We start from the raw sequence: 21,174 nt of genomic DNA on the forward strand, positions 1-21,174 counted from the left end.
CCTCTTCAACCTCTCTGGGCTCATCGGTAAAGATGAGAAGTTGAATATCTTTAGACACATTCCAATCAAAAAACAACATTCGAGTCCTAGACATAGCAGGAGCGTAAATCTACGCCCAACCTGAAAATGACAGTCTCAAGTTTTAATTCCCTAATTACTTTAGAGTAAGTAAGATAATGTTTATGAAAAAACAAAAGATGTAGATCTTTGAAACACACTCAGTGATCAAAAGATCCACAGATACTGGTTTAACGACCACTCGTACGAAATCAAACAAATGAAATAGAGAATGTGGAAAAATCCCCTTACGAATAATTCACACATCCACTATTTCGGGCTGGGAAAAATTTTTTGAATAGAATCAAAGATCCAAACACCAGTTCTTAGAAATGTGTTTCGATGTTGTTCTTAAATGTCATTTTCAGGTTGCTTCCGCGAGTGCTTCATTGAATTTTTCTTTGAGTGTATCATTGAGTATTTTCTCTATATCTGCCCGTACCCTTGGATCTTTAAGTTTTCCCATACTAGGTTTTATCTTCTCTCTGAGTTTGATCTTTTTCAGTTTTAATTGAGATTTTACCGACAACAAGACAACCGACAACATTGTAACCGACAACATTGCGGTCGGTTTTAGTACTCTTTCAGACCAAGACACTGGTGTCTGACACCGTTGTCCGCCACCGGTGCTCAATTGCAGCAAAGTGTGAGCCACTAAAATCAGCCAGACACTCAAAAGTGGTTCGTCTGCAGTCGTTCATTTAAAACAACGCTTTGCTGCACGATGGCGGACACTGGTGTCGGACACTAGTGCCTTAGTCTGAAAGGGTACTAAAATACACGAATATATTAAATTGCCGCTCGTTGCGGTACGCCCCGTTGTGTGCTGATCCGGACAAATGAGCGCGGACCTTTATGCATAATTTTTTTTATAAATAATAACTTACCTTTTTAAACTCTCTTTGAAAAGCTGTTCTCATATTACCAATTTTCTTTTTTAAATTATCCAGCGTTGCTGTTGGGTTAACTGCTTTCAATTTTTCTAAAAGTTTTTCGTAACTTGCTTGACGTTTCCATTTATTGGTATAGTCTTTAGATGTACTATTCCATAAACAAGAATTCTCCCGATAAAGTTCTATAAGCTCCGTCCAAAACTGTCTATTAAAGTCCATTACTATTTTACTTATAGATCCTAGAAATTAGAGATGCAATTAGTGTGGAAGAAATATTAACCATTACGTTGTAGCATGTTATAGTAATCGGTAAGTCGGTCAGCTAGCCTAGCAGTCTAATGCGCTCGATCGCATATCCTCTAGATTTGTCGATCAATCTAGAGGATATGCGATCAAGATTCGAAAACAGGCCGGCGAACAGAAAAATAAAAATGCTAACGTCGTAATCTAAAATTCTAAAGAATCTACGGCTTGGTCTGGAATAAGCTGGTGTCTGATCGGCCTATGGGGGAGCGATACGGCAAGGGATAAGGGCTTGTGACTTTGTAATACTCCTTCATAGATCCCTACCGGAAGGGCGTGGAACGCCTAAAAACGGTTTATATAAATATAAATTGTAGTACAAGTTACTGAAGGTATTCACCTCCTATTTCGTTGAACCTTAATCGATCTTCATGAAAATTTGTGAATAATTAGAGGATACCTCAAGAAAAGTGGATAACGTCAAAAGTGACATGGTGGTAACTTGGGTTTTTACCCTGGGGGTTGATGTCACCTTCTTGTGAAAATTATTTTATTAAAAATAACTCCATAAATCGAAAGAGGGACAAATTGTAAGCAAAATTTGTTATATCGAGTTATTAAAATAAATCAATTTTGAATTATTAAAGACAGAAAGATATAGCTGCAGTGGTAGGCGTAACACATGGTATAAGTACCAGTAGTGTGTGGTAGGGAAGCTTAAAAATAGAGCAAGGCAAAGCTGAAAAATGGAAAATCCCCTGGTCCTGGTGGCATCCCTGCAGAATTAGTGAAAGCCGGTACACACAAACTCCATGAACAGCTAAGAAAACTCTTCCAAGACTGCTTAAATGGTGCCGAATTACCAAAAGAATAGAAATTAGCTATCATGTCAACCATCCACAAAAAAGGCAGTAAGGATCAGTGTGAAAATTACATACGAATTGCGGTAAACAGCACAATAAGTAGGATGTATGGGAAACTTATTAAGAACAAAAGTAGAAAATGATTATAGAGATTACGAAGCAGAGGAGCAAGCTGGCTTTAGTGCTGGGCGGTCCACAGTAGACCACCTGTACTCTATTACGCTACGCAAGCTATTGAGAAAAAACAGCCGTCAATAAAGAAGATCACCTGGTTTACGTAGACTTACAAAAAGCATATGACAGTGTGCCCAAAAGAAGTAAAAAGAAAAGTAGAAAAAGGGAAAAAATGAAAGATGGGAAAAAACATCCACAGAAATAGAACAACACATAGGAGGAACAAGAAATTCAGAGTCATGGCGTATCTTAAAGTCACCCCAAAGAAATAAGACAGAGAAAATCAAGATCGGTCAAATCAAAGAAAACGAGTGGCAAGAATACTATAAAAAATTGCTAACCGAAAGTCGCCCCCAATTCAAAGAAATAGAAAGAGACGGAATAGAAATCTATACACATGAAGAAATAGAATTAGGTCTAGCTGAGGCAAAAAGAATGATCAAAACACCAAAGAACAAAAAAGCAGAAGGCCCCGGCGGAATACCAAATGAATTGATAAAGAACGGATCGGAAATGTGGTTGCTGTCATAGGAGGCCATAGAGATCAAGAGAGGTGTTAGACAGGGTTGCGTGTTGTCTCCATTGTTATTCAGTCTGTACAGCGAAGCTATTTTTAAAGAAGCAATATCAGAGGAAGAACAGGGTATATCAATAAACGGAAAAATCTTGAACAACATAAGATTCGCAGACGACACCGCTATTTTTGCAGACAGTCTAGATGCACTGCAACTATTAGTAAATAGATTACATCAAGTCAGTATGGACTATGGACTACAAATGAACGTTAAGAAAACCAAGTTCATGATTATTTCTAAGCAACATACAGGAGGAAGGTTGGATATCGAGGGAAAACAAGTAGAAAGTGTGAATAACTACAAATATCTGGGAACCTTGGTAAATGAAAACAATGACCAGGGTAGAGAAATCAGGACACGCATTGAAATTGCAAGACAAGCATTTATAAAAATGAAAAAGATGTTTGTTAATCGAGACCTTCCTCTGGAGCTGAGGATAAGAGCCTTAAGATGCTACGTGTTCTCGAATTTGTTGTATGGAGTAGAAAGCTGGACACTAAAAGTAGAAAATATACAGAAGTTGGAAGCCTTTGAGATGTGGTGCTATATAAGGATTTTGAAAATACCATGGATCCAACGAGTTACAAATGCAGAAGTGTTAAAAAGGCTGCAAAAGGATTGCGAGGTGATAAAGAACATCAAAACAAGGAAGCTGGAATATTTAGGCCACATTACCAGAGGTGCGAAATATGAGATATTAAGGCTCATAATGGAAGGTAAAATAAAAGGTAAAACATCCATAGGCAGAAGAAGAATTTCCTGGCTGAGAAACTTAAGAGAGTGGTATAGTTGCAGCTCAGTAGATCTTTTCAGAGCAGCCGCCAATAAGGTACAGATAGCTGTGATGATAGCCAACCTCCAATAGGAGAAAGAACTACAAGAAGAAGAAGGATCGGAAAAGCTATTATGCATGATACACAAAATGTTTGAGAGAGCACTGAATGGAGAAGACTTACCGGTAAAATGGACTCAAGCATATATGACATCAATATAATAAGAAAGGAACTAGAAAAAACTGCGAAAACTATCGAGGAATCAGCATAATATTATCTATAGGCAGACTGTATGGAAAGACCATAAAGGAAAAATTTCCACTGCGGGGAAAGCATGCCTGGATCACATTTACACGGTTGAACTAATAGAAAAACGAATGGCCAAAAACAGATCCGTCCATCTGACATTTGTAGATCTTAAGAAGGCGTATGACTCGATACCTAGAATCAAGCTATGGGAAACAATGGAAGACATCGAAATCCCACGAAGATTAATAAAAGCAGTAAAAGCACTCTACAAAAATACCACAGTAGCTATCAAAATGGGCAATCGAATATGCAGTCCATTTAAGACGACAAAGGAACTACTACAGGGCTCAGAGCCGTGCTGTAGGGATGGCAGTTTTTTAAAAAACACCGGTTTTCGGTTATACCGGTTTGTTTTGCTTACGGTTTAACCTGGCGGTTATAACCGGCCAAAAAAAACCGGTTTTTGGAAAAACCGGTTATCGGTTTTTTTAATCCAATAGGTTACAAAGTTACATTTACAATACACTTTAGTTTGCGATACTCCATTCGACTCGATATCAATACATATGATCAAAATTAGTACTATCGAAAGAACATGTATTTATTACTTTTAACACGTTTAAATATTTGTAGAATAGGTACATTTTAACTCATTTAATACTTCCTGTATGAGTGTATCGTTTTGAAAACGTAGAGAAATTCGGAGATTCGTATTCGTAATCAGTAATTCGATATTCATAGTCAGAGCATTATTTTTGGTAATCAGAAAAAGCCTTTCACCCACTTTCATTGTCAAGAGGTAAATTTGAAAAACAGATGATGTTTGCGTCTAATTTAACCAGATCACTTCTTATGTAAATATTATGATTACAAATACCTTTTCAAAGAAATATTATAATAAAACTTAATAATTGTTTCTGGCTGATGTGAGATTGCACTTTCAGTTTGCTTCTGTATTTTATAAAATAAAATAAAATTTGAATTATGGTTTTGTTTGGAATAATTACTTAAGAATAATAATTATGATTGGGATCCGAAATAATACCTAACCTAATCCTAATCACCGTAAAAACCTAATAACCGGTTTTTACTTTAAAAAGAAAAAGCCGATTATAACCGGGACAAAAAACAACCGGTAAAATCGGTTATTGCGAAGTAAAAAACCGGTTTTAGGTTTAAACCGGTAGGTTTTTCCCATCCCTACCGTGCGGTACATCTTTTCAATATGATGCAAGTCTTCGAAATGCCGCTCCCTAAATATTATTGAAACTTAATACTAGTATTTATTTTTATTAAATGAAATTACACAAAATGAACGAAAACTTTTATCTTAAAAACAAAACATACTTTAAATTAAATGAAATAATATGTATTAACATTAAATAACATTTATGAAAATTACAATTTTATTCATTTGATTTTAATTTTGGCAAACTCGTTAATCAGATTGGTGTAGTCTAAAGTAGCAGCTAGTGAGGACTCTATTGAAATAAGTGCTAATTTTTTTAGTTTTGTTTGTCTTATGGAGCTTCGTAAATAGTTTTTAATAATTTTTAATTTTGAAAAACTTCTTTCCTCAAGCTACCGAGACAGAGTGTTAATAAAATTCTTAGGGCTGGATCTCGCATGACAAAATTCGTCTAACCGGGTTTTAATCGGAACAGATAATACCGGCCCTTGGTGATACAACTATATTTGGGTATAAAGAAATTAAGTTATTTTGGCTAGGGGTAGAGGGGGCTCCTTAGCTGTGGTGAAAGCAACCTCTCTAAGAGAAGGAACTCTGAAATCAAACCCTGGTCCTCCAAGGTGGGGGTTAAGGCATCGGGCTAACTCCTCGGTACTTGTAAAAAAAATGACTGAAGTGGGGTAGAGAGGACTCCTTAGCTGTGGAGAAAGCAACCTCTCTAAGAGAAGGAACTCTGAAATCAAACCCTGGTCCTCCAAGTTGGGGGTTAAGGCATCGGGCTAACTCCTCGATACTTGTAAAAACAAGCAAATGTTAAACGACCCAATAATCAGACTCGGATGAATGGACGGATCACTCGGCAACGAAAAAAGCGACGAAAAAGGACTATGAATTTTGGAACATGGAACGTTCAAAGCCTCTCAAATAAAATGGATGAAGTTATATTAGAGCTAAAATACATGAAAATGGACATCGCAGTGGTGACAGAAACTAAGAGGAAAGGCCAAGGATCACAGAAATTGGGCTACTATGATCATTTTTATAGTGGAGTTCCAAAACACATAAGAGCTCAACAAGGAATATCGATCTTCATACGCAGAACATTAAGAAAGCACATAACATCGTGGGAAGGAATAAATGAAAGAATGATAAAGGTCAACATGAACATATATGGCTATAGAATAACTATTTTGGGAGTATATGGTGTAAACGAGGACGCACTGGTAGCTAACAAAGATGAGTTCTATGAACAGCTCAACGATGAAATCGTCAAAATAGGAAATGCCAGAGAAATTATATTATTAGGAGACCTAAATGGCAGAACAGGCAATAAAAAACAGGATGACGTAGTAGGCAGATACGGCGAGGAAGTACTCAACAATAATGGAACAAGAATAATTAACATCTGTAAACAGAACAATTTAAGAATTATGAACGGCTTCTTCCAGCATAGATGCATTCATAAATATACTCGGACCCAACCTACTATGAACCAGAAAAGTATAATTGATTATCTTTTGATAAAACAACGGAGTCGAATGAAAATTAACGATGTAAGGGTTTATAGAGGAGCAACATGCGGCAGTGACCATCATCTTCTAAAAGCGGAAGTACTGTTCTCCGGAATGAAATCTCAAAAAAATCTAAATCCACGAGAACAAGGAGGAAACAAATTGGCACCAAAAAAGAAATACAACCTAGAAAGCTTACAACAAACAAGCATAAGAACGTTATACGAAAAGCGACTGGACGAGAAACTGAAAGGACAATATACATTTATAAATACGGAACATCTTCATACACATATAACACAATGTATACACGAAGCTGCATATGAGGCATTGGGGGAGTACAAAGACAACATAAGAAATAAACCATACTGGTGGGACTTAGAAATAGCCACCGAAATAGACGATAAGAGAGAAAAGTACCGGAAATATATGAGTACACAGAAAGATTCCGATAAGGTTTTATACAAAGAAGCACAAGCAAGAGTGCGGAAAAAAATCACACAGAAGAAAAACGAAACGTGGACAAACAAATGCAATCAACTTAACGCCTATATAGGGGGGACAAGAAACACAGAGAGCTGGAAATTCCTTAAAACGTTGAGAACAGATACCAAAAGGGATATAATAACACCGATTACTCTGGAAAAGTGGGATGGCTATTTCAAGCAGTTACTAGTAGAAAATAGAGAAGATTTTATTAAAAACGAAGATCACGAAAGTTTCAATGTAATTGTCAGTGGCTCACCGATTCGGTTAAGACTGGAAGAAGTACGAAATGCATGCAAATCCCTAAAAAATAGAAAAGCGTCAGGGCCTGGCGACATAGCACCAGAACTGCTCAAATACGGTAGCAACACCCTGTATGAATACCTAAGAGATCTATTTAATAGATGTATGAATGGCGAAGTCATACCAAAAGAATGGCAATTGTCTGTAATTTCTACAATACACAAGAAAGGCAGTAAAAATATATGCGATAATTACCGGGGAATATCTGTCACAAGCACCATCAGCAGAGTTTACGGAAAAATTATCAAAAATAAAATAGAAGAATACAAGGACTTAGAGGCCGAAGAGCAAGCCGGTTTCCGCGCTGGCAGATCCACCACTGACCACCTATATTGTGTAACACAGTTAATAGACAAACAAATAGCCTACAATCAAGAACTGCATTTAGTGTACATAGACTTAAAAAAAGCATACGATACTGTACCACAAAGTAAACTTTGGGAAGCCCTCGAAAAAACTAACATCAGTCTGAACCTCATTAAAGCTGTAAAAAATCTATACCAACATAATATAGCAAAAGTTAAGCTAGGCAAGAAAATCTCGTCAGGATTTGAAGTGAATAAGGGTCTTAAACAGGGCTGCTGTCTATCGCCGACACTATTTAAAATATATTTAGAGCAAGTTTTGAAATCCTGGAAAAGGAAATGTAAGAATATGGGTATACCGCTAAATGATGATAACATGCTATACACTCTATGTTTTGCGGATGATCAGATTCTTATGGCCCAGGATTATCACGATATTGAATATATGACCCGAAATATCATAGAAGAGTACCGGAACTGGGGTTTAGAAGTGAATACCAAGAAAACGGAATATATGTGCGTTGGAGGTATACAGCAGGATCTAGCGTTGGAAAATGAAATAACTATTAATCACTGTCAGGAATATAAATACTTGGGTCTTACAATTACACAAGATGGAACGTTGGACAAGAATATCCAAGAAAGGTGCACACAAGGAAGGAAAGCTATCGCATTATTGAACAAAATCCTATGGGACCAAAGTATCTCCAAAGAAAATAAACGTAACATCTATAACAGCATTGTTAAGAGCATTATAACATACAGCAGCGAAGTTTGGCCACTTAAAGAAAAATCCGAAAATATGCTCAGAACAACTGAAATGGACTTCTGGAGAAGATCTGCTGGTATATCAAGAATACAAAAAATCAGAAATACAAGAATATTGGAGATAATGGATGTAAAGCATACAATAATGGACGATATAAAAACAAAGCAACTAAGATGGTTTGGCCACGTACAACGTATGGAAGAAGACAGATTACCCAAGCAAGTGCTACGATGGGCACCAAAAGGACGGCGGAAGAGAGGAAGACCTAGGAAAAGCTGGATAGAAGGAATCCATAGGGAAATCGGAGAAAGAGGCTTGAACGATACATGTGCTACGATCGAGAGCAATGGCGATTGGGAATCGGAAGACGTCGTAGAACGTTATAAACCGATTATATATATATATATATATATATATATATAAGTTATTTTGGCCCAAATAGTTCAAAACCTCTAAAGGTTTCATGGAGTATGGTTATGGTATCATTTGGGATATATCATGCAATAAATCTTCTAGAAAATCATGTGCCTCTATATCCGATTCTTTTTCTATGAAAAGTATTGAATGAATATGTTCTAGTATTTTATCATCTTTCGTTTTTTTATATTTCCCTCAATTTAAAAATATCATATAACAATTTAAAAATTTTATTATGAGTTTCTAAAAGCGAAAATCGATCAATGAAAGAATTAAAGGCAATGTTTAAAATATATATGAAAAAATTTACTTTAAATTTATCTTTCTCTGTTGAGAGCTAATTCACAGATAAAACTGACGCATTCTTTTCTTGCCTCAATATTCGTTTTCAGCAGGAAATTCGGAACTTATTTACAAGATTTTCTGCAATTTCATTATCAGTAATTTTCATTTGGTCATAGCCAAATTGTCAGTAAATTTTCATTTTTTTCATAGTTTCTAACATTTTTACACAATCTGACAAATTTATAGTTACATGTTGCAACATCTTCGAGACTGAATTTATATAAAATATCATGCCAAAGAACTACACCGCATATAAATTTATAATTTTTAATATTTTTTACTGATCATCGTGCTTTGACTTTAGTTTCTGAATTATTGTTGACGCCTTCTATTATTTCGAAAAAGGCATTATATATTTCACAAAATTGAAGTCTAGAGGTTTCAATGCATATTCTAGTAGTACTCAACGGTTTTAGTGTTAGTTGTGAAACAGGTTTTTTTTTCAGAACTTCCCAAGGCTTTGTAAAACAAGAAAAAAGTGTACAGTTCTTGTATAATACAAAAATAAGTTTGTTACAGGGCACGTCAAACGCCCTCGAATATTTTTCAAATATTCTGTTTATCACACTCTTTCTTATTCCTTTCATAATAACCCCGTTATCATAACTTTGTCCTCTGAGCCGTTTTAAATCAAGAACTATTTCTTTCAAATTTGTCAAAATAGGGTCTGTTAAACCTTCACCAGTTAAATATTTTCGGCCGGCACTTGGTCCTATATATACTTTTAATTATTGAATGGCTCAATCTGTATTTTGATTTTACTGATTATGCCGCCCCCTTGTGATGCCGCCTGATGCGGCTGCCTCACCGCATCATAGCACCGCACGGCCCTGACAGGGCTGCTCCACATCCCCTACCCTGTTCAAAATATTCCTGGAAAAGACCCTGAAACCATGAAAAAAAAAAGTGCGAAGGAATGGGTATACCAGTAAGGAATGAATATCTATAAATATACCCTAAGTTTTGCTGACGACCAAATAGTGATTGCACAAGACGAAGATGACCTCAGTTTTATGATGAGGAAACTGGAACAGGAATATACAAAGAATAAGATGGAAATAAACCTAAAGAAAACTGAATACTTAACAACAGAGAATACAGAAATAAAACAACTGGAAATAGACGAAGGTAGACAAATCAGAGGAACAGATAAGTACAAGTATTTAGGTTTTATAATATCAAACAAAGGAACAACTGAGGAAGATATAAAAAATAGACTAGGACAAACAAGAGACTGCATACGAAAATTGAACCCGATACTGTGGGATAAGAACATCAGCATAAAAACAAAAAGAAGAAAATATAATACCATAACAAGAGGTATCCTCACTTATGGGTGTGAAAATTGGACAATAAATAAGAAAACCAAAAATAAAATAAGAGCAACAGAGATGGAATTCCTAAGGAGAAGCTGCAGAGTAACTCAGACATAATAGACTACATCGAACAGAAGAGATTAAACCTGGTACGGACATGTCAGAAGAGCAGACCAAAATCGGCGGATAAACCGAATAACAGAGTGGAGCCCGATAGGAAAAAGGAAAAGAGGCAGACCCCGAAGATCCTTCAGAGATGAAGTAGACGAAGCAATGGAGAGAAGAAATCTACAGGAAGGGGACTGACCAGACAGAAAGAGCTGGAGAGAACGATTGAGTGAAGGAATACAGTGAAAACTGTGGAAATCCTTAGTATATACAGTGTGCCCCTCAGAAAACTATGGTCCACCCTACAGCAAACCAACATTAAACATCGTCTTATCAAAACAGTCCAAAGTCTGTATAATGGAACGACTGCAAAAATTAAAACTGGATTAAGGATGTCTGAGGGATTTACGGTCACGAAAGGATTGAAGCAGGGTTGCTGTATTTCACCTAACCTGTTTAAAATTTATCTGGAACAAGCAGTCAAGCTGTGGAAAATATAATGTAATGGCATGGGAATCCCTCTCAATGACGAGACAACACTATACACTTTATGTTTCGCTGGTGACCAAATTCTGATTGCTCAGGATCATGACGACTTGAGTTACATGACTGAAGCTAATAGAAGAATATCACAAATGGGGTCTCGAAGTCGACATTAAGAAAACTGAAGCCATGTGTAGGAGGGACAACGCAGTCAATTACATTAGACGATGAGGTAGAAATGAAACACTGTGATGAATACAAGTATCTGTGCATGAAGATAAATCAAGATGGAACACTCGATTAGTAACAGAAGTGGACTTCTGGAGAAGAGCAGCAGGCAAATCAAGAAGAGATCGGATACCAAATGAGAGAATACGAGAAATGATGGGAGTCACAACACTAATTGATGACATAAAAATAAAACAATTCATATGGTACGGCCATGTACAGAGAATGCCAGATGACAGGATCCCTAAACAGATTTTGGCGTGGACACCACAAGAGAGAAGGAAAAGAGGAAGACCGAGAAGAAGCTGGAGGGAGGGAATTGAAAAAGAACTAGAGGAAAGAGAAATGCCTCTAGGTCTATGGCTACACAGAGAAATTGCGGTTAGGAGTCGGAAGGCGTCGGATGACGCTGTAAACCGACAGTATGTAGTAGTATCTTGACTTTTTAAAAATTCCCTTCTGGGTTCAGAAAAAATTGGTTCAGAGTATTGCCAATTTTAGTTCAGTATGTTTTTAATGCAAAACGAAAAATGCAAACAAAAATATTTTCTACATACATCAAAACAAGGTTTTTTTTGGATTTAATCAAAAGCATGTGAAATTTATTGAATTTTTAAATTATCCCATGAATAGCTCCTGACATAATTGCGTGTGTTACAACCTCGGATATAAATTAGATTTATTAGATCTGCATAATTTTCATAGTAATAAACAACAAATACATTTACTTCAAATAGTACTATATTGATTGGGTACATACGATATCATAGAAAATAGTAAACAGTATATATCTAATTTATCAAATTATTCCAGTTAATGTTTTTCGACTAAAATTCAGATTAGCGACCAAATTAGTATGGTATAACTAGACCCAAACCCAGACATCCAAAGTGAAAATTATCCTCTAACACCAAATTGTTCTATATGGTCCACATAATGTTCAGAAAAAAGTCACACCATTTTGAGCGTTGGGTTTGGGGGGAGAGGGGGAGAAATCGGTAAATTCGTAGTTTTTTATGTTTTTCGTCAATATTTATAAAACTATGCGGTATAGCATGAACAAACTTCTATACAAAAATGTTCTGCATTAAATTTGAAAAAAAAGTCCCGATGCATAATCCTTCTAAAATCAACGGTCCCAAAGTTACGGATGTAGTATAGTTAGTTATGCTTTATGTAAAAAAGGCTTAACCCAGACATTCAAAGTGAAAGTTTTCCTCCAACACCAAATTGTTCTATATGGTCCACATATTGTTCAGTAAAAAGTTACACCATTTTGAGCGTCCGGTTTGGGGGGAGATGGGGAAGAAGTCGGTAAATTAGTAGTTTTTCGTCAATATTTCTTAAACTATGCTCTAGCGTAAATAATGTTCTATACACAAAATTTGTGTTCTACACAATATATAAATAAAAAATGTTCTACATAAAATTTAAAACAAAAAAGGTCCGATACATAATTGTTATAAAAGCTACGGTTCCAGAGTTACGGATGGTGAAAAGTTTTCGATACTTTTTATACTTTTTGGGCAATTTACAATGATTGATATCACTGATTAAAGAAATTTTCTTTAACAGGATTGTGTTTTGTAAATAAAATTTGCTATTTGAGTGGCCGATGGTATGTTAGTGATAAGTCCTTGAAGAAACGTCAACCTCACCACCCAACATCATCATCAATTGGCATAAAAAATATAAAAGGTATCGAAAACCTCCACTTTTCAACATCCCTAACTCTGGAACCGTTGATTTTATAAGAATTATGTATAGGACCTTTTTTGTTTTAAATTTTATGTAGAACATTTTTGTATAGAACATTGTTTACGCTAAAGCATAGTTTTAGAAATATTGACGAAAAACTTAAAAGAACTACTAATTTACCGACTTCGCCCCCATCCCCCCCCTAAACCGGACGCTCAAAATGGTGTAACTTTTTACTGAACAATATGTGGACCATATAGAACAATTTGGTGTTGGAGGAAAACTTGGAGGAGAAAATGCCTAAGGTAGACCTATTTCCGGCAGTGGACGCGTACAGGTTGATGATGATGATGAAAATTTAATGTCTTATTAAAAAATAATCTAATAAAATATCTAAAAATATAATAAAAAAAATAAATATGAAAAAAAATTTTAAGACACTTTTCTTTAATTACGAGTGACTAAAATTAAAAATATAAAAAAATCAACTAAAATGCAAAAAAATAAACAAAATTCAAACTAGAAGGATTATTCGAAAAAAATGTAAGACATATTAAATATACAAAATTCTCTCACATTTGTTAAAAAATTGAAAAAATCACACATTCCTTAAAGAAAAGCGTGGGGCGAGTCTTCATCGAATAAACGGTTTTCGCCCCACGCTTTTCTTTAACGAATTTGTTAGATTTTTTCAATTTTGTTAACGAATGGGTGAAATTTTTGTATATTTTATATGTCTTACATTTTTTTTCGAATAATCCTTCGTGTTTGAATTTTGTTTATTTTTTACATTTTAGTTGATATTTTTAATTTTAGTCACTCGTAACTAAAAAAAAGCGTTTCTTAAAACAATTTTTCATATTTTATTATTTTTTACTTTTTAGTCTTACACTTTTCAAACATTAAAATATATCGTTATGTTTATTAAAATATATGTATAAAACATATGATGTACAAACATGAAAAGCAGTCGGAATCGGCAAAAAATTTGAAACTGTATTGGTTATTTATGAAGCATAACGTAAAAAGTGAAATTATGTATAGTTCATATAATTAGCTACAATCTGTAAAAGTTTCAAGTTTCTTCATTGTAAAAACAAGAGAATTTATGCATTTTCCATTAAAATCGTTTTTTTATTTAAACAATTAATAAACATAAAAAAAATTAATAAAAAAATGTATACCATTTTTATTCAGTTGCAATGCGAGGCCAAAAATGTCTTAATTTTTACTTAGATTAGAGAGCGCAACCAGCACTCTTATCGACGATTTCACCTCTTGTTAGAGGCTCTTCAGAGAATGCATAGGTTACTTTCTCTAACCCAGTAAATTTTTCGACATATACTAGTCCCACACTGCAACTGACGTGAATGGATTAGGTGACTAGCGTCATCTGGCAATTGAAAGATAAAGTTTTTCAATCCTAATAGCAACATTAATAATATTGAAAAATATTAAAAATATTACTAAAAGATTTTTAAATTAAAAACTTATTGGTACATTTCCCTGGTGACACCTCCAAGGCTTCTACAATTTGCAAGCATAATGGATGCTGCAGTGAAGACAAAAGGGAAGGAATTCTACACTATGCAATTCACAACCCCCGTCTCCAGCTTGGTAAAGTTCCAACGGAAAATGCACCTAGTTACTCCACGGAGTAATACTACATAAAATAAAAAAGTATACCATTTTTATTCAGTTGCAATGCGAGGCCAAAAATGTTTTAATTTTTACTTAGATTAGAGAGCGCAACCAGCACTCTTATCGACGATTTCACCTCTGGTTAGAGGCTCTTCAGAGAATGCATAGGTTGTGCTTTCTCTAACCCAGTAAATTTTTCGACATATACTAGTCCTACACTGCAACTGACGTGAATGGATTAGGTGACTAGCGTCATCTGGCAATTGAAAGATAAAGTTTTTCAATCCTAATAGCAACATTAATACTATTGAAAAATATTACTAAAAGATTTTTAAATTGAAAACTTATTGGTACATTTCCCTGGTGACACCTCCAAGGCTTCTACAATTTGCAAGCCAATTGGATGCTGCAGTGAAGACAAAAGGGAAGGAATTCTACACTATTCAATTCACAACCCCCGTCTGCAGCTTGGTAAAGTTCCAACCGAAAATGCACCTAGTTACTCCACGGAGTAATACTACATAAAATAAAAATGTATACCATTTTTATTGCCTCGCATTGCAACTGAATAAAAATGGTATACATTTTTATTTTATAGAGTATTACTCCGTGGAGTAACTAGGTGCATTTTCCGTTGGAACTTTACCAAGCTGCAGACGGGGGTTGTGAATTGCATAGTGTAGAATTCCTTCCCTTTTGTCTTCACTGCAGCATCCATTTGGCTTGCAAATTGTAGAAGCCTTGGAGGTGTCTCCAGGTGATTTAACTAAAGAAAAGCGTTTAATAATCATACATTTTATCTTCGTAGGTTTCTATTGGTTAAAATCTCTATTAGTCGAGGAAATGAAGCATTTTGGTTCGCAATTTTTTCGTCCAGCATGGCTTTACTTGAAATTTTTACAAAAGGTTGGGAATAGTCCAAGGATCATTTTCTATATCATGCCGCTGTACGCTAAAACCTTGGGGGTGGTTGCCACCCCATCTTGGGGGCGGGAATTTTTTATTAAATTTTAACCAGGTAAATCGATATAAAAAGTGATTCTAAGAAAAAAATGTTTTTTACATTTTCTTCGTAAAACTAATATTTTTCGAGTTATTCGCGCTTGAAAGTAACAGTTTTTCGACGAAAAAATCGACTTTTTTAGAGGATTTTTTGAGAATACCTCGAAAAATATGCATTTAATCAAAAAAACTATAGATATTAAAATTGTATCTTTAAGCAACACAAATCGAATTCTTTTTCTTTAATATCTTTAAGACCAACAGAAACCGAGATACGGCATGTTAAAAGTTAGCTTTTTTCGTCAAATGCATAATTTGAAATATTCAAAGCCAAATAACGGAAAAATTTTGCATTTTTCGAGGATAACTTAAATAATCTTTTTTCAAGTATATAGTTAGATTTTTCAAAAAAATAATAATAAGTTTATAGCCTGAAAATTAAGCGACTTACGATTAAAAAAAGGTCGGTATCTGCTTTTCTCCATGAAAAAATCAGTGAAAACAACCCCCAACTACCCTCCTAGTTAAAAATTGGTCTTCACCTTTCTATAATTCCTTTTATATTTATATTATCAATACACCCAAGAAGTTTGACCTATTTAAAAGGCCTAATTTTAGAAAAATTGGAGTTTAAAGAAAAATTAATTTTTTGCAATTTGCCATTTTTCACCTTTTACTTCAAAATATCTCCGAAAATACTGGAGATACGAAAAAAATTATAAACTACTAAATTGTAGCTTTTTTAATAACTAAAATTCCCTTGTGTATAGATTTTCATTTCATTACAGTAAAAAGTTAGCGAGATATAGCTGTTTAAAACATCTATTTACGAGCAAACACCCCCTTATTCGAGCCCTTTAAACCCACCCTAATTAAAAACTAAGGGATCTTACGGAATTTAGTTTACACAATCTTATAACTCTTCAAAAATCCTACAAAGTCATTTTTGAAAAAGCTTTTTATCGCCAAAAATGAAAGAGCTATGTTTATAAAACGAATTTTTTTTTTCGAAAAATTCGAATAGTTCGCTTATGGATAATTTTCAATGTATGTATAATACCACAGAACCGGTTCGTATACTGGAAGATGACTAAAAAACTATTTGTATTTGTATTTGTACATATTTGTAAGTTCGTATTTTTGTGTAAATAAATGTTTTTGTAAATCTTTAATTCTACTTTTTTTTCTGTATAGATCTATTAAAATATCTACTTATAAAAACTGTAATGTTATTAAGGGTGATTTTTCAGGGTTGAACTATTATGATATTATATCCTAAAGTATAAAACAATCATTATTTAACCAATCAAAACCAAATTTTACCCATATTAAAGTTTACAATGTTTTTATATAATTTTTTACAATAAGGGGTAGTTTACACCCCCAAAAATAATCAACGCCCTTAAGCATGATATAGAATATGAAGTACAGGGTAAGATGATCGTAATCCCAAATTTTTATGTAAATCGATGCAAGCCGAAATTATTCTTTTAGGATAAGTAAATTTTATTATATAGCTCCAACAAGGGTGATTTTAAGGGTTGAAATATTATGATAGTATATCTTAAAGCATAAAACAATCATTATGTAACTAATAAGAACCAAATGTTGACAATATTAAAGTTTAAAATGTTATTTTATAATTTTTCACAATTAGGGGTAGTTTTCCCCCTTAAAAACCAAAAGCGTACAACTGTTCAATATAGAAAATGAACTAGAGGGTATAGTGAGCCTAATCATAAATGTTGTTCTGAAGCTATTTTCTTGTGGCATTTTTACAATTTTAACTATTTAGAATGGGAAATAAGCCACAATATTATTAAAAAATGATTTTTATTAACGTTTCATATTTTAATTTTTATTAATATTTCACAATATTATTAATTTTTTATATAATAAGTATTTTGTATTTTGACAACGGCACCCGATTTGGGCGTCGAAACGTTAATAAAAATCATTTTTTAATAATATTGTGGCTTATTTCCCATTCTAAATAGTTATAATCATAAATGTTTGTACAAATCGATGCTGGACGAAAAAATTGCGAGGTTTTTCCATTTTTTCAGCTTCATTTCCTCGACTATATGAATGAAATAATCCTTTAAATTTTGTTCATTGATTTTCTAACGTTAAATATTTTTTGGAACGTTCCTCGAGCCGATCCTGTCTCCGGGCGGATCTACGGATCTTGTCGAAGCGTGGCGTGGCGTGGTTTTAAAATATCTCAACCGGTTGTGTTTATGTATCGATTTTCTGTATTATAGAAATTAAGGTACTTACACAGGAAACTGTTGATGAAGTTCTGGTTCTGGTATAGCACGAGACACCACTGACACAATGTAATAATGTTCTGCTATATTTAGACAACAATATTCTAATTTATTTTGAAAATTTTAACTTTTCTGAACCAGCCGGTCTGCGTCGTTTGGCAGACGATACAATATGTCGCCCAACTTGTTGTTCAACGTTCAACTCCAGCGGTGTCAGCAACAGTGCAGAGTAGGGTTGCGTCAGGGCCGCAATGTTACAGAATTGAAAAAAATTATAGTGTTACGAGAAAAAATAATCTTCAAATTCAATTTTATCACAATAAATAATTATTAATGGTTCTTCATCGTTTTTTTTTTATGAAACTGTTGAATTGACGGTTGAATTTAGAATTAGTAGATTATTAAAAATTCACTCATATTTTAATAAATTAATATCATTTAAGGAAAATCATTGGCAAAAAACTTGCAGTGTGAATGTGAATACAAAATAAAACATAATATAAAAGATGGAAGGCAATGCATATATAGGGTGAGGCAGATAAGGGGTCTATTAGAAATATAGCGAGAACTAAAGGCAACAGAATCATGAAAATTGGAATGAAGGTGTTTTGAAGAGTTATCTATTTAACGAAAATATTTTCACCTATTTGCTACTTCCGGTTATACCGAAAGTTGCTTATAACTTCGTTTTTTTTAATGGGACACCCTGTATATTTTTACATTTTTGGATTCTCCTCGACGTCATCTTTCTTAAAATTTGAGGTTTTGCAATAATATACAGGGTAGTTTAAAAGATAATTATGTTTTTTTCTTAATTTCGTAGCAATATTCACACCCTGTAGAATTGTAGTAGTTTGACATCAAAAGCTCTATTTATATTCAAATGGTTTTTAATATAGTCTACTATTGTTAAGAATTGTCAGGATAGCCAATTTTTTAATTTTAGTATACAGGGTTGGTCGATACTTGGAATGAGTATTTTCTGAGTTTTCTTAAATCGAACACCCTGTATTTTAATATTGCAATGAAAGGATATTTTATGGTACTTTTTTATTTCTTAAGCATTCCCTATACCTAAATGCTTTAATTTGTGCTTAATTGTTAATCGAATCAACAATCTAAACTACGTAGGTATTTTGATAGATCAACCATTATTGCTAATTTTAAGGATCAGTCTAGATTAATATGTATTTATTTCCGAAAAATTATTTGTGATTGAATATTTTCACGGCCAACCTAATAAAATTTCACGTATTTTTTGTTGCAATTAATATTTGGCTTAAATCACCAATAACTCACAAACTGAAGCAGTTAGGTGTTGGGAATGGTAAAGAAATAAAAAAGTACCATAAAATATAATTTCCTTATAATACTAAAATACAGGGTGTTCCATTAAAGAAAACCCAGAAAAGACTCATTACGAGTTTTGACCAACCATGTATACTAAAATTAAAAAATTAGCTATACTAACAATTATTAACAATAGTACACTATATTAAAAACCATTTGAACATAAATAGAGTTTTCGATGTCAAACTAATACAATTCTACAGGGTGTGAATGTTGCTACGAAAATAAGAAAAAAACGTAATTATCTTTTAAACTACCCTCTATCTATCTATAATATTACAAAACATCATATTTTAAGAAAGAAGACATCGGGGAGAATCCAAAAATGTAAAAATATACAGGTGTCCCATTAAAAAAAACGAAGTTATAGGTAACTTCCGGAATAACCGGAAGTAGCAAATAGATGAAAATATTTTCATTGAATAGATCACTCTTCAAAACATCTTTATTCAAATTTTCATGCTTCTGTTGCCTTTAGTTCTCGAGATACTTCTAATAGGACTTTTATCTGTCTCACCCTGTATAGGTACGTATTTCCGACTCATCATCAGCATGGTATAGCCAAGTTAAAAAGGAGTGTATTAACTTGGGAAAGGAATACTACAAGAGGAATGTTACCATTTGTGACAAACAATGTCAGGATTGTCAGAACACTCTGCCTTTCAGGACGACGACTGACGATACAGCGACGAACAGGGTTGCCAGATTGGGGTATTTTCCCACAATTTTGGGGTAGTTTGAAAGCGTATAGGAGAACTTCTCCAAGCAGAAATAGTTGGTAGATTTTTTGGGGGGAAAATTATGGAAGATTTTAAGGGGTTATGGGAAATTAAGTTTGCGAATGTATACATAGAACTGTATATTATACTCTCATATAATCCAAGAAGATATAGGACCTATGAATTATTTCCATGGCCCTCTATTGATAAGTAGTATAATTTTGGTTTATTGTTCTCTACATTTGACTACTAATTTATTATAATGCGGCAAAAATTTAAATTTTTGTGATTTGAGGGAATTTCAGTTTCTAAGTGGGGGTTTTAAAAAAACACATCTGGCAACTCTGGCCACGGAAGTAAAGCTACCTGAGGAAAGGAAAGCCAAAATGTTATGAAAAAAAGATGTTGAGTAAGCGAGAGCAACGTAAATATAAATACAAAATAAAATATATAAAAGATCTTTTAAAAGCGTCACAAAAGAAGAGGATACAGAATGGGAAAGAAAGAAGTAAAAACACTCTGTTACGCAGACGGTGCAATATTGATAGACCAAGATGAATCATGAATATAGTCTGCAAAGATTAGTCCATATATTTAACGTAAGAGGATATATTATAACATAAACTAAAATAATACCTACTAATCAGTAAAGAACCAATCAGATGTAAAATAGAAATAATTGATGGCGTCGATTTTGAACAAGGAGGTAATGGACATAAAATACCTTGGAATTACCCTGTCCGGCTACGGAGACCTAGAGAAAGAAGTGAGAATTTAGGTACAAAAAGCAAATAGACTGGTAAGTAGGATGCCTTAATAATACTATATGGCAAAACTGACATATTAACACTGAGATGAAGTACAGAATTTATAAAGTAAGACCAATAGTAAGACCAGTAATAACATATGCGTCAAAAACAAGACCCGATACTGCCACAACACAAAGACTATTTGAAACTGAAAAAATGAGGGTGCCGAGAAGAATTACAGGAAATACGCTGAGAGCTCTAAAGAGGAGTGCTGTCATTAACAACTTTTATAGAAGCTCGTTTTCAAAAGAAACAAAGGCAGCAACAGTATTTTTAGATCTAACAGCAGCATATGATACTGTTTGGAGGCAGGGATTAATATATAAACTGGCCCGTATTATCCCCTGCAGAAAGATAACTAACCTCATTGACAGCATATTAACAAACAGAGCCTTCCA

General features: G+C 34.0%; 1 protein-coding gene across 1 annotated transcript in view; it reads right to left on the reverse strand.

Moving 5' to 3' along the window:
* LOC126887166 (uncharacterized) overlaps positions 1 to 18,101 on the reverse strand; it is a 30,488-nt gene extending 12,387 nt beyond the window's left edge. The window contains exons 1-2 of the mRNA XM_050654550.1: positions 17,909 to 18,101; positions 945 to 1,189 (exon numbers count right to left, since the gene is read on the reverse strand). Of these exons, the coding sequence (XP_050510507.1) occupies positions 945 to 1,169 (225 nt within the window). The 5' untranslated portion in view covers positions 1,170 to 1,189; positions 17,909 to 18,101. The remainder of the gene's footprint in view (positions 1 to 944; positions 1,190 to 17,908) is intronic.
* Between the last annotated feature and the right edge of the window lie 3,073 nt (positions 18,102 to 21,174).

This window comes from Diabrotica virgifera, chromosome 6, assembly GCF_917563875.1.
Source record: "Diabrotica virgifera virgifera chromosome 6, PGI_DIABVI_V3a".
NCBI lineage: Eukaryota > Metazoa > Arthropoda > Insecta > Coleoptera > Chrysomelidae > Diabrotica > Diabrotica virgifera.